The 14237-nt window shown below is 35.2% G+C and overlaps 1 protein-coding gene across 1 annotated transcript in view; it reads right to left on the bottom strand.

Annotated features, from left to right (window-relative positions):
• Positions 1–268: 268 nt before the first annotated feature.
• Positions 269–14237, bottom strand: part of GRB14 (growth factor receptor bound protein 14) — a 65382-nt gene continuing 51413 nt past the window's right edge. The window contains exons 6-14 of the mRNA XM_042784414.1: positions 14100–14237; positions 12212–12322; positions 11929–12024; positions 11271–11351; positions 8860–8976; positions 8700–8757; positions 8521–8608; positions 4777–4870; positions 269–730 (exon numbers count right to left, since the gene is read on the bottom strand). Coding sequence (XP_042640348.1) covers positions 584–730; positions 4777–4870; positions 8521–8608; positions 8700–8757; positions 8860–8976; positions 11271–11351; positions 11929–12024; positions 12212–12322; positions 14100–14237 — 930 coding nt within the window. The 3' untranslated portion in view covers positions 269–583. The remainder of the gene's footprint in view (positions 731–4776; positions 4871–8520; positions 8609–8699; positions 8758–8859; positions 8977–11270; positions 11352–11928; positions 12025–12211; positions 12323–14099) is intronic.

The raw sequence follows: 14237 nt of genomic DNA on the forward strand, positions 1-14237 counted from the left end.
ATAAGTAGTTTTAATGATTTTTCACTTTTTGTATATGATAATCCTCAAAGTAGCATTCAAAAATATAGTGCAAAATATTTATTCATTTTATTTATAAATAAAATGTGCAGCTCAACTTCATTTCCTCACCACACTAAATGTTATCTTTCTATGTGATGAATAAAAGTTGAGAAACATTTGAAGAAACAAAAAGTTAATTTTAAACCTAAGAACAAAGATCTCCCCTTCAGTTATATTTTTGCAGAAGTTACACAATTATTTTTTTTAAATTGTTTTCAGTTGAAAAAAAAAACAACAAAATAAAAAAAAATAAAAAACACTAACAAAACAAAAAAAAAAAGTCCAAGACAATGCTAAAGGATTACATAGGAAAGAATAGGTTTTTAAAATCCATAAAGTTAATTTTGCTGTGACAAACACAAAGCAAAGTTCTTATTGTTACAGAATATAAATTTTTTTTGCAGCTTAAACATAGACTCTTTACAATGTAATACTTTTTCCCCTTCTTACTATACAAATTCCCTTTAGGGGAAGAAGTATTCTAGTATTTTCCTTCACTCTGATGAAACAACAGATGCTTTGGTTAAAGAGCAATTCGTGCACAATAGTGTTTTAACTTGCAAGGCAGTACTCCTTTATTGAGTTGATAGAATTCCACTAGCTGGATGAGATCAGTAAATCTGGTATGACCATCATCAAGGGTATAGAATAGCTTCCCATCATCTTCCAACTGTAAAAATGGAAAAACAAGATAGAATAAAATCCTCTTTTCCTATGGTATTTCTTCCTAATTGAAATACTTGTTTGAGAAGTCTTGTAGACCAAGTTATTCATAGTCATATGACTACTGAGAGAATGAAAAATACAGTCAACATTCATAGCAAGATCAAAAATAACATAAAAATAATGCATTCTTTAACTTCACCTTTAAGTTAGGTGCATGCCTAAAAGGAAAAAAAACAGTTAAATAAGTATAGGAATAGTCTTTCTGCACTAGCAATGCTACTTTATGCCTTTGCTTTGGAATGATAGCTGGAGTTAGTATGAGCACTGAGTCTTTGGAGTGTCTAGAAACAACCAAGTTTAAATTTACTCAGATTTCAACCTTTGCTGCATTCATATTCTGTGTAACTGCTACATTTTTTATCAGTTATTTTGTAAGGTGCACTGAGGTTACACGTTAGTGCATTGGTGTACTGGATGATATTTGCTACACAAGAAACTTCCCATCACAAAAGTAACATGCTTGATGTAGTAATATGTTCTTTGTTGTAGGAAAAAACTGCAAAGCATACCTTGAAAGATAACTTTTGTCTTTTAAATGCTTAAAAATTCACAGTCAGTATTTTCCTATTCTAGGTTGCTGAACACTAACTCTTGTCCAATTTGTATTGTGCTGCAGACTATAAACTTTCTTGATTTTTTTCCTCTACTGTTGGTATGTCTAATATCAAGAAGTTTCAATGCAAGAGTGACTAACTAGTATTAATGTAAATAGAGAGGGAAAAAACCCTTCTTAAACTATTTTTAAAAAGAAAAGGAAAATAGATAGAAAATAGATACTTTACAAGATTGAGAGAGTACTGAACAGAAGATCCTGAAGTAGGGCTAGCATGGAGTAGCAGATGATGTGCTAGGGAAAGATGCGACTATCTTGAGTACGGAGGAAGAGAGAAGATATAATTAGCTCTCTTACCTGCAATTAAGATTTCTCATCTGAAGCAGCTGTTGAACTGCTTATGACTCCTGGTTATTCTACCCCTTCCTATCGTGTCTGGAAGTAGTCTGTAATTTCTTTATTCTCAGACTTTGGTCAATCCAGGTCAAACACTGCTAGTTAAGGAATTACCAATGTGTGCATGTGTAAATTCCTGTGCTCCAGCCAAGAACCTGAAAATGGATTATCATCCATCGGACTTTCCTTATGCATGCAATTTTCCTGCCAACACACTGAAGACAAGGAAGAGTTGACAATTAAGATGTATGTTGACTGGGATTTCATTTTTAGCTTCTTTTTCCCCCTCCAAATTAATCCCAAACCTTGAAGTTAATATCAGACAGATTGCTAATTCTAAAGCAATCAATATTTTGCAAAGTAAAAACTCATATCAAAGTTATGTTTCCCAGGAACCTAACATCTTCTGCAAGCTAAATTGGCTGTTATGAGAGAATGTTTTGGAAAAAGATAGTCCCGGAAATGTATATCAATGCTTTTACAGGGACTACAGAACAGCTAATTTCAGGGTAGACTACACTGACTACAACTTGTATCAGCTCAGAGTAATAAGGCTGAAAAATGCATTTAAGCTATCAGGTTCTCAAATTTTCACAGTATGGTATCTCAGTTGTATCCCAAAGGTTTTCTTTTAAACTGTTTACAATCAATTCCCTGCCACCCCCCTGCAATACCTGTTGCACATGTTACCAATATTGACATGATGCATCTGTTAACGTGGGGGAAACTTGAATTGGTAGGCTGCATGCCTTATCTGAAAGATGTTTTTAAATACAGTATAACCAGAAGCAATCTTAATTGAAAGAGAGAAATAATTCATTTAGAGAACAAATGATTTTTAACTTGTAAAAATACCTTCTTAATGCCATTTATTTATTTGTATTTAGTAGGGAAGTTTATCTTCTCTTCCCAATGATGGGAAAAAGGCAAGAATTTGGAAGAAGAGTAGGATTTGAAGTTCAAAAAGGTAACCACGATCTCCAAATGATAAGATACCAACTTATTGCAGTAACACAAAATGCCTTGTTTCTTAGAAAATTATAATTTCATTTAGATAATCATCAGCAACTAGAAGCAAAACCTTTCTCCCCTCAAAAAATACTTTTCTGAACTCCTTAAAAAGTATCGTTCTAGTGAAAACAGAGCATGCAGTAAGTCAGGGTACTGAGAATGGTATGAGGGTACTGAATGCAACTGGAAATTAAATGACACAAAAGAATTTAAATATGCATATGTTTGGGGAACTAACAGTTTCCATATTCACATTCTCTCTCTGAGTGAAGTTGTGTTCATTACAGATTTATTTTTCCTGGGAACTAGCATAGGACAAATTGCTTTACTTTAAAGACAATTTAAAAAATTTCCTTCAAGTAAGACAGGTTTTGCACTCAAGTGGTGCAAGTATTCTATACCATCAGCATTGAAAAACTGACCCAAGCCTGTAAACAATCTATGTCAAAACAAAGAATTCCTAGTTTCTCCAAAGATCCTACACCAGGAGAGCAAGAGTTTAGCATGTGTGTATATGATTAATTCTTCAAATGCACTGCTTACATCTGCAGAACAATAGAACAGACTGGATAATTTTTTTGAAGAGGAGAAACGTGCATCTCAGAGGAATCAGGAGATAACTGCAGCTTCCTGCCACATCTGCTCTTAGAGGAGAGAGGGTCTGTTCCCTGACAGGGAAAAAGTGGTCTCTAATTTGAGAGTTAAATGACATCCCAATGAAGTAGAATCGGACAGTATTTGGAATTCAGAATGTTTTCTAAACCATACAACAGTTATCCCAAAGTAAATATTAGAAACAACCATAGTCAGTAGAATCACAGAGATCTTACACCTGTGATTCTGATCACAGAGCATATGCTGGTTCTCACATGGGATCCAGAACATAGCTATCACTTTTAGATGAACAACTCCTCCCTTGTTTGTACCTAAAACCAACAAAACTGGACAATTCTTTTAACTGACCCTGATTCATTCCTTTCCTCCTCCCAAATAATGCTTCAATCTTATTCTACAGGAACTTTTTTAGGGGAAGATATCAACTACAAGCCCTAGCTAAGTCATTCAGAAATTTGTGACTCATCATAGGGGATCACCAGATGAGAAACAATAAAAAACTGTCACTAGACTCATTTCTACTGAGAAATAGCAGAATCTTCGAGAAACTTCAGTGGGAAGAAATATGGAGGCTAGAGAATTATGTGGTCTGGAAGAAAGGTTCTTGTGAAGAGAGAAGAAAAAAACTATAGATCTGCTCAGTTATGTCAAGCATCTGTGGCTAAAACACACAATGCTAAAATGTTTCTCACCTCAACAGAAGCAGCCTGTAAAGAAAACAGCATAAACCACCTCTGGAGAGAGTGGAAGCAATGGGGAAAGCTGGCCATTCTGGCAGGAGAACTGTATGATATCTTCAATGAAAACCGACAGAAATATGATTTTAATTTAGGAAATTTCAGATTGCCTATAAGTAGCTGGCCTAAATAAGCATATAATTTTTTTTTTTTTGCTAAAATCATCCCCCTGAAGAAGACTTGGACATGAATATACCACAATAACATGAATCAAGAAGAGTGGTCAGCAAAAAGTGTTTGACTCCAGATATTGAGAGAAACTATACCGAACAGATGAGTCAGTGAGATATATACACACACACATTGTAAGCAGTCTGCCTAAACAGATGACTAAAAAGAAATTGTGCACATGTTGAAAAATGAAGAGGCAATTTGACCTTTATTAATACATTATTTTCTTGCCATCAGGGTTGCTTCTATTCCAGTTCAAATAGATCTGTCTATTTCTTCAAGACACTTTAGGATTTCATAATACTAGGCAAGCTTTATAACAAAACAAACAGCAAAGCTCAAAAATGTTCAAATCTACTCTAGAATACTAATTATTTTTAGTGCTACAGGTACCATGTTTACATCTTCCATATAACAGGAAAAGAAAAAAATTCCAGTGATATCCTATCACAGTTACTCAGTTGTTCTGTTTTACAACTGTATATATAAACTGAAAGATTTACTTACTGGTACAATTTGAAAATGCTTAATTTTTAATCCATGACTCAATGACAGTACAAATGTTTTGGGGTTACTTTGGCTATCACGTACCAGGAATACCCTAAAAGAGATTGAAAATTGTCACAGTAAGATCACTCTGGAAAGCCTTTTGTAAACATCCAGTTAAAACCGTTGTTAATTCACTACAGTAAGTATTAGTGAAAAAGACTGATAATATGTAAGCTATGCTTCTAATCAGTATTTCTTTACAAATGTGTCACTGGAAATACTTTTTCTTAAATTCTTCTTCACCTTGTCTATTATGTGAACAATATGCATTCTCAGAATGAATGACACTGTAGGCATTAGTTTTTACACTGCATAGAATTGCAATGCATCTCCAGACAGAAATGCACAAAGTTTGTGCTTTGAACAAAATTTTTCTTCGGACTTTGAGAGTTACCTATATCACGAGCATTATAGGGAAAATTCAAAAGTTAGTTCAACAGGAAGTTTATAGAAAAGGTAATGCAAAACATACCAGAATGATTTTCTCACCTAGCCAGCATTCATAAATGCACACTCATTGCTGCACATTGGCAAAATTCCCACTGAGACAGAGCTCACTTTATGGCATCATTATTTAAATCACAGCACTCTCACTGGCTGCCACTCTCACATTGCCATTGCCACTAGTTCACTGATAACTTATTCCAGCCAGGTTATGGATAGGCATAATTTTGCCATAATCCTGGTAGGATAATCTGGTACAGGCAAAGGATGATTACCAATAAGAGACATCTTTCGTTGAATCACTGAGGCTAGAGAACAGTTTGGTGGATAGAGGGAAGTACCTGGTTCACAGCTTTATAGTAAAGGGAGTCTGAACTGTGCAGGTTCACAGCTTTATAGTAAAGGGAGTCTGAACTGTTTGCACTGTGCAGGTCTGGAGCAGATATGGCTAACCAATGTACCAAAGAAGGGAAATGGAAGGACAGGCATTGTCAAGCATGCTCCTCTTTCAGGACACAAAAGAAATGGGCAAGATGAACTCGCAGGTATCAAGCAAGTGAGCACTAGTGGCCACCTACATTTGCCCAACCACATGGCAGGAATGAGAGCACAACTATATGAAAATAAAGCATTTCAGGAGAAGAAACCAGACAGTGGCTTACAGTGGATTTTCACTGATTAACGGCATGGATCCAAACTACTAATTTCATCCTGAGAGTTTTTATTTTTACAAAGTAAGAAAATACCTGGAATTAAGAAATTTGGAGTCCATAACCATTAACATGTCTGTCAAAATCCCCATGCAGTCTAATTCAGAGCTCTGATATTCAGTTATTAAAGAGGGATAATTGCCAACTCAGCATACGGCTTGTAAGAGCACACAGCAAGTATAAGGACAAATAAGACTTCTCAATAGACCCAGGCTCTCCTAACAAGCTCTCTCTCACCACCTAGTGGTCTTTCACCCTCTCCAGGACATGAATGAAAGTTTTCATAGCACCGATAGATCCTTTGCATAAACTTAAATCTTTTATATGTTTGTCATTAAGGACTCACATTTTATTTTATTTAGAAAAATGACACTAAGAATGCGTCACTTTTCAGATAACCAAAATGAGCTCTCTACACCCAAATACTGGGATCCACATTAAACAATACACAAAGTAATCACACTGGTTAGGAAACAAAATACAGGCTAAATAGGATTTATGTTCCCATTCACCAGTTCTTTTAAAGTCCATTTTCTTACTTTTTTCCTTGTTTTAACAGCAAAAAGAAGCAACACTTTTTCTCCTTCACATAAAAAATCTTTACTCTTTTCTAACCTTATCACAACAGACCCACTTTGCTTGTCAAAGAACCTTTAAAAATGTTTTTATGACAAAAGGGTTGTAGTTCACAGAATCTTAGAAATGTTGGTTGGAAGGGAATTTTATAGACATGCTGGATGGCTCCAAACAACTGCTCCTTCATAAACTTAAGTAATTCTCTGAATGACCATTTGCATTTTGTCAAGGGCTTTTTGGTAATGCTGTTATGCATCAATCAGATGCCAGTCAGTTTGCAATCCTGTCAGCCATTTATTACTGAAAAGTCTTCAAATGTCCTTTAGGGGGTAATGTATGAAATCAACAATATTGATACATAAACTTCATTAAGAAAGTTGGTTTTACACCAGAACAGTAGATCCAAAAACTTTATTCCTTCATAGCACACCTTAAGATTGTTGCTGTCCCTAATTCTGTTATTGGGTTATCCAAATACTAAGACTATTGTAGATCCTTTATATAATAGTCCCTTTATCTTCTTTAAGCCATGATGAACAGTGTATTTGTTGGTACATATGATGTTACAGAGGTCCTACGACCTCTGTCACAGATGCAGCAGATCTCCCTGCATGGGATCACCTTAAAAAGCTCAACAGAGATTATTTTCTCTGCTCCCAGCCCCAGAAAATAGAATCTCCCTATTCTCATGAAAAACTTCTGTATTTTTTCAGCCCATCAAAAAACACAGCATTTGTCACATACTATAAGGTATTCATGACTTCATTGTAACTCCTGAATATGAGAGCTCATACTACCATGTTCTAATCAATTCTAGACAGTCCATGCAAGAGTATCATCCTCACCAAAATCACAATGCATGTCTGTGAATAGATCCAAGAATATAACATAAACAAAAATGTACTAAACTAATGTTAGCAAGGTATTGACTTTCTCATCTCAAACACCATTGTTCTTTATTTGCCAAATCTACTGAGCTTCATTTAACAGTATGTGTGTGTACCCACTGAAATACACTGGAAGATTCATCAGCCCTAGAATGACACACTGCTCAGAAATACATGTTGGATTCACCCCCATGTCCCATCCCTCTCATGTAACAAATGCAAAAATGAATGCAGAATACAGAAGCAGTTCCAGGTTGATTATTAGCCAGCTCTAAAAACCGGACCCCTGAAATTTAAAAACAAACAAACAAACAAACAAAACCCAAGAAAAACAAAAACAAAACCAAAAGTATTACAACATACTTAATCAAAAACTGAAGGAAACTAACCAGCAATCTGATGTAACAGGTACCTAACCGGAAACAGTCAAGAAACTTTGAGTTTTATGGAATTACTCATTGAATGAAGGAGGCTCAAGTTTACATTTAATATATGAGTAAGAATAAAAATATGGAAATGAAAAACTGGAGTATTTGAACATAAAATATGTACTTTCTTATTTATTTTTCTTAATTAATATTTAAATCAGAGAAAAGTAAGTCTTATCCTAATGTTCAATGTTTACCCTTAAGGGATAATACCATTTTTAGTCGTGTCATGAGGAAAAGCATTGAAAAAAACATTTTTTTCAATGGCTGCCTCTGCACAGTTCATCTTAGAATAATGTTTTCAGGCTTTCTTTCATTCTTTCATCACTAATAAGAGATACAAAAGACACTGGTGCCAAAGTTGACAGTTCCCAGAGAGTATTGTGCAAATATAGAGCTCGAGTGGCTGGCTCTGAGCGGACATAAGTAATCTGTCAGTGACAGAATCGAAGTGTTAGATCACCACTTTATTGCTTCCAAAAGATATAAAATGGAAACTAACTGATCCCCAGATAGCCCTATATAAAATAATTTTTTTTCTATTAGGTAACTGCAAAATCTTCCTTCCTCGATTTCCCTCCAAATAAGAAGTACATGAAAATAGCAGTTGCTGACTAGAAATGTGTCTCAGAAGAGTTATGTAAAGAATTAACTTACCCATCTACAAGTCCATGCTGCAAAATAAGTCTCTGAGCCTCTTCTCTAGAGATTTTATGATGAAACCATGACTGAGATCTGTGTATAGCTGTAGAAATAAAGATCTTTTAAAAACATTTTGCCTTTATTGAAAGAACTAGTTATTGCATTTCTCTGGCAATGAATTAACACACACATACCCATGCTAGACATGGCAATAGGACTACCATGTGAGTTGAGTCGTAGACACCCTCTTCTCTGTATGAGAGAGAAGTAAAACATGATTTCAAATTCTTTTTGTGTAAAAAAAAAAAAAAAAAATCAGAAAATACTATTCAGAAAGAGCAAAGGTGTTTATACCCGCCATGCTAATCCTTCTTCAACTGCAACTGAAAGGGCTTCTGTTGGATTTTCTATAATTCTGCTTCTGTGTCCTGAGAAATCCATTGCTACTAAAGAATTTTCTGAAATGCTTCTCTGCAACAAAGAAAAATAAATTTAGTTTGTTCATTTTTTAAAAGATCCATCATTTAAAAGTGAGCTTCTGAGAAAATATTATATTTTGTAAGTGGTGTTTCAAGTATCTGCAGTGTTTCCCATTAGAGCCAAACTCATTTTACCCTGGGGAGCATCTGTAATTCCAGCATGCTGCTTCAAAGCTCAATTTTACAGTCTGCCAAGACAGATCATCTTTTGACATTACTACACTGGACGATAAAGACATTACTTTATCATAAATTCTACTTATATTTTTAACTATAACCAGCCCTTTTCATATCAAAACAAGCCAGGAAACTGTTATTAAGTTGTCCAAATAACAGAAAAAAAAGATAAAATACAAAATTCTTATACATAACCATCAAATTAACAAAGATTTTAAATATTTTGTTATAAATATGTCATATATTTATGTATTAACTATATAAACTTTCACTCAAAGTTTACTGGATTTAAGCATTGAAAACAGCAATTTCTATGGGGTTTAACTTCTATTTTAACACATCTCTTCTAACTCTTATCCCAGGCTCAAAGCTTGTAGGATCTGTTAATAAAAAATGCTTGTGTTTTTTTTCTCCCAGTGAAGATCAAGTTTGTAATAGAATAAAAAGCAATGAAGTTTGACTAAACAGTCTTAAAACTCACCAAAATACTCACAAATCAAGGTTCACAAAATCAACTTTAATACATATTATAATGGCTCAAATGTTGGCAGGCACTGGAATATCAAATAATTAAAAGAACATTCTAACATTCTGTAAGTTAAAAGTAACATCTGGAACCCAAGGGGCCCAGATTTCTGTAGTGTTAGCAAAGCTTCCTAGTCCAGAACCAACGCAGCTCTGTTTCGTTCCTGTTTGGTTACAAGCATGAATATAACTAGAAATGGAAGACAGCAATTCTGTAGTTAAGTGTAATTCTTGACACTGTAGTCTAAGGTCTGTCTGAGTAACTGTAATCTGCAAAGAGCTTTGCAAAAGTTAAAAACAAACAAACAAACAAACAAAAAACAAAAACAAAAAACAAGAGCAAAGTAAGAGAAAATATTTGCCTTTGCCTTTAGGAGAGTGGAGGGAACCCCTTGTAGCTGACGTGGTTGTGTTATTGAGAAGTGTGAAACATGGAAGTGGTTCCCCTATGAAGTATATTCATCAGCTTGTGAACTTAATTCCCAAGTTTATCCAATTTGCTGTTAAATCATGAATTATACACAAGTAGAAGAACAATGCTGTGCTTAATACTGGTTATAAATTCTGCCTGTGTTAGTAGCTACATGAGCTAAAACAACACAAGTTTGAGAGGAGAATCAGTAATGGCTCCTGGATCCATTATAAAAGCAGCAGCTGGTTATTTTAACAGCTTCACATAACAGAAAATAAAGACATGGTCAGTGTATTAAGCACAGTTTTGAAGCCATGATTATTAGCATTATCACTAAAAACTATTTTTGTAAATATCTATAACAGAAAATGCATATTTTAGGCATTTTAATAACAAGAACTATAATAAAAGCTCAAAAAGTCCACCACAAAATCACCGTCACAAGTCCCAGCATCAAGCGATTTTTACCCAGTTTAGTCAACAAAAACCAAAATCGATAAATCACGCATTAAAAAAATCTGAAATCAAATGACTCATAAAGAACTGGGATACCATAAGATATTAAAGAAAAGGACAGCCTGATCCAATGTTAACTATCTGACTGAGAAGATTTACACAGCATCTAGTATAGGCTGTTTCTTGAAAACCTAGTTTTGCCAAATTATGGTGTTCCTCTAAAGTCCAGTCAGTATTACACCAGCTGAAATTAATCTCAAGTACTTAATATCCTATATTTCTTAAAAAATAATAAAATCAAGTATTTCTGTATACTGACAAGGATTGCGATAGCTTTCTTATTCATCATTTGCAGCATGTGTAACCTGAAACACTTTGCTTCTTTTTTAATGCATTTGTAGCTCTGCTGCTCTGTTTTCAAAATCCTCTTTCCATTCTTTTTGACAGTGATAATAAGCGAATGAACACCCAAAATACTGGAGATTAGACAAAGTGGAAAAGCCTGTTAACTGGTCTGAACTAGCTAATTTGTATTAAGTAAGTAAATTAAAAAATTAGCTCTCTAGTCAACCCTGACAGCCCTAAAGATTTCAGCAAGCATTCTCACATGCAAAGATTTGCAGGATCAGGTCAGTAGTATAATCGACACAAGTTACTTAAAAATAGCATGATGGCAGAAACAATGGATTTATTCATGGAGCTACTGTGGGACATACCATAGGTGTTATATTCAAAGGGCTGCAGCCACTTCTACCTTGATACGGTTGCATGTAATTCTGATACAGCTGCATCCCATACTAAAACCAGAAAATAAGATGGTTAGCATTTCAGATTATAAACCTAAGCCAAGTAAATTTTTTCCAGATGTAAAAGATAATACATGCCTTTCTTTACCATTAAAAACCAGGGACAAATGTTGTTAGGATAAGGAAATGCACATCATCATCATTGTTGCTGCTGCCTTTATAAATGCACACCCTGCATTAAATACTACCCACTTAATACACCAACTGACCTATTCCTATTTTGTACAGACACATTTTAACAATATAAGTTCCCTTCTTGTATATTCTTGTCTCTTTGTTCAAAACTGTGCAAGAATCTCACTGAATTCAATATGTTTACATAAAAGCATACACTTAATGTTATATATGTGTAGGACTGAGGCTTCAAGACATCATCCCATCCCCTGCAAAGATTCCAGTAACTTGGTCTCTCTCTGCTTGTTGGGATGAAGAACAATAAGTTTTCAGAGTACAAAATTGATACTGCTATTGCATGGGAACCTAGAATTACATCGCATGTCTACCATACAGTATCAAAATTTCACATAGCAAACATAAGGAAGAAGTTAACTCCACACAGAAAAATTACCTTAAGCAACCTAACTGCTGTCATCCAGCAGGTCCTACTTTGTTCATCATCTGCACAGAGCTGTTTCAGGTCTCTGGTTCCTCCTGATTTGTTAGGCTAGAAGGCCACAGCACATTTTTTTAGCATTAATGCATATCTTGAAGATAATACCTGTTGAAATAAAAGCCACTAATTCTCCTATTTTATAATAGACAGCTGAATATTGTTTTCAAAAACCTTAAAGAAACTTAAGCTTACCTAAAAACTGTGGCTTGCTTTAATATATATCAGAATAAGCTTGTACCTTAAAGCAGAATCCATAGTTTGTTGGTGCTCCAGAAATCTTTTTGCCTGCCAAAGACATGTACATATCACTATTGCTGAATTCACAGAAAAACTGCAGATGCCTTGGCTCCTAAAAAGAAGAGCAATGTAATAAGGTTAGACTATTTGTAGCAAGCCTCTCCAGATAAGAAACTCAGAAGAGTACAGTAGTCTTCCTGTTCCAAAATACAGTCTTACATACTGCAGTGTTAACTGTGACATCATGAAATCTAGAGACAACTCAACATTAATTTTATAATGCAGAGAAAAAAACACCTCAAGCTAGTTAGAGTCCATTCTTCCAGAGAGGGAGAAAAACAAAGTACAAGTGATATCATTTCTGGGAAAACATCCACTAAATTTAAGCCACAATAATATTAGAGTAGGAGTCAAGTTTTGAGAGCAGTATGAATTTCAAGCATCAAAATAAAATACACTTGCATAATCTGAAAAACAATGTGTTGTAAGTTCTGCCCAGTATTATTTCTAACCATCATCTCCATCCTCTAAGGTTAAGTCAAGGAAGCAATCAAAAGAAATTTACTGAGGAATACAAAAACAGCTCAATGAACACTCTGGCAGTTAACACAGAAAATTCAGAACAAGAAAAAACATTGTTTTAAGTGGTTTATCTAAAATGTGTCTCAACTCCAATGTATCCTGTTTAATATAATCAGGTTTAAAGTACTAAATGAAAAACTGTGCAGTGACAAAATTTGAGAATTCTCAAAATCTTCCTCTAAAATCCTTTTATACATAGGTTTTGGGGGCTTTTTAGATAATGAACTATTATGTTCACTGTGCTAGTTTTATGTGAGCAGTGGAGTATTTGGTAGCAGGGGAGGGGGCTACAGCAGTGGCCACTGCAGGCTCCCCCAGCTCCAAGTCAGTCCCATATCTGGCTAGGGCTGAGCTAACTAGCAATGGTGGCTGCGCCCGAAGGACAGGACTCTGAGGGAAGAAGCAGCCCCCACCATTGTAGTTTGATGCTGGGAGGACTGCAACACACAGGGGTGACCCACGCTGGAGCAGCACAGTAAATACTGTAACCTGTGGGAAGGACTCACGTTGGAGAAAGTTCATGGAGGGCTGTCTCCTGTTAGACAGGAACCACACTGAAGCAGAAGAATGCAAGAAGTTGTTCCCCCTATCCCCGAGGAGAAGAAGCAGCAGGACTGATGGCACCCTCCATTCCCGGCCCCCCCTTCACTGCTGGAGGGGAGGAGGTAGAGAAATTGGGAACAAAGCTGAGCCTGGGGAGAAGGGATAGGGGAGGGGAAGGTGCTTTTAAGATGTGGTAATGCTCTCACTGTCCTACTCTGTTAAGTGTTGTTGTAGTTAGTGTCTGAATTAAACTTATGTTCTTTTTTTTCCCCTAAGGAGTTTGTCTTTTGTCTGTGACTATAATGGGTGAGCCATCTCTCCCTGTCCTTATCTCAATTCCTGAGCCTTTTACTTTATTTTCTTCTTCCCAGCACTTCAGGGGAAGAGGTGAGTGAGCAGCTGTGTGGTGCTTGGCTGACCTGAGCTCAAACCAGGACAACCACTTTTCAGAGCATGTACTTATACGTCAGAATTTTAACTACTATTTGAAAATTCATTTTTAAAGGGTACTCTGTTAACTGATTGGAAAAATATTAACCAGCATGAAGCAAAATTATCAGAAAAAAAAGAAAGAGTTTCTAAGACAATATTTTCTCATATTTATCTCTCAATATCTCTTAAGATTTTATTTGTTATAGATTTTTTCTTTTTTACTACTATAAATTGAAATTAAAATTTTTATTATTATTAGAACAAATGATAAATACATACACATTTTCTGTAACTTCATAGTTCTCTCTCTCTTTTTTTTTTTCTTCCCTTACCTTAGATGTACCTTTAGTGGAAAAATAAAGGCCAGATCTTCTCAAAAGAAAGTACAATTTTTTCCACGATTTTTTTCCCTGCTCCTTTGCATGCAAATAACCATGAATCTCCGGATATGTGCTGGAGCTTAGGAACAT

The sequence above is a fragment of the Tyto alba genome, unplaced genomic scaffold (assembly GCF_018691265.1).
Source record: "Tyto alba isolate M040663 unplaced genomic scaffold, T.alba_DEE_v4.0 Super-Scaffold_7, whole genome shotgun sequence".
In the NCBI taxonomy this organism is placed as follows: Eukaryota; Metazoa; Chordata; class Aves; order Strigiformes; family Tytonidae; genus Tyto; species Tyto alba.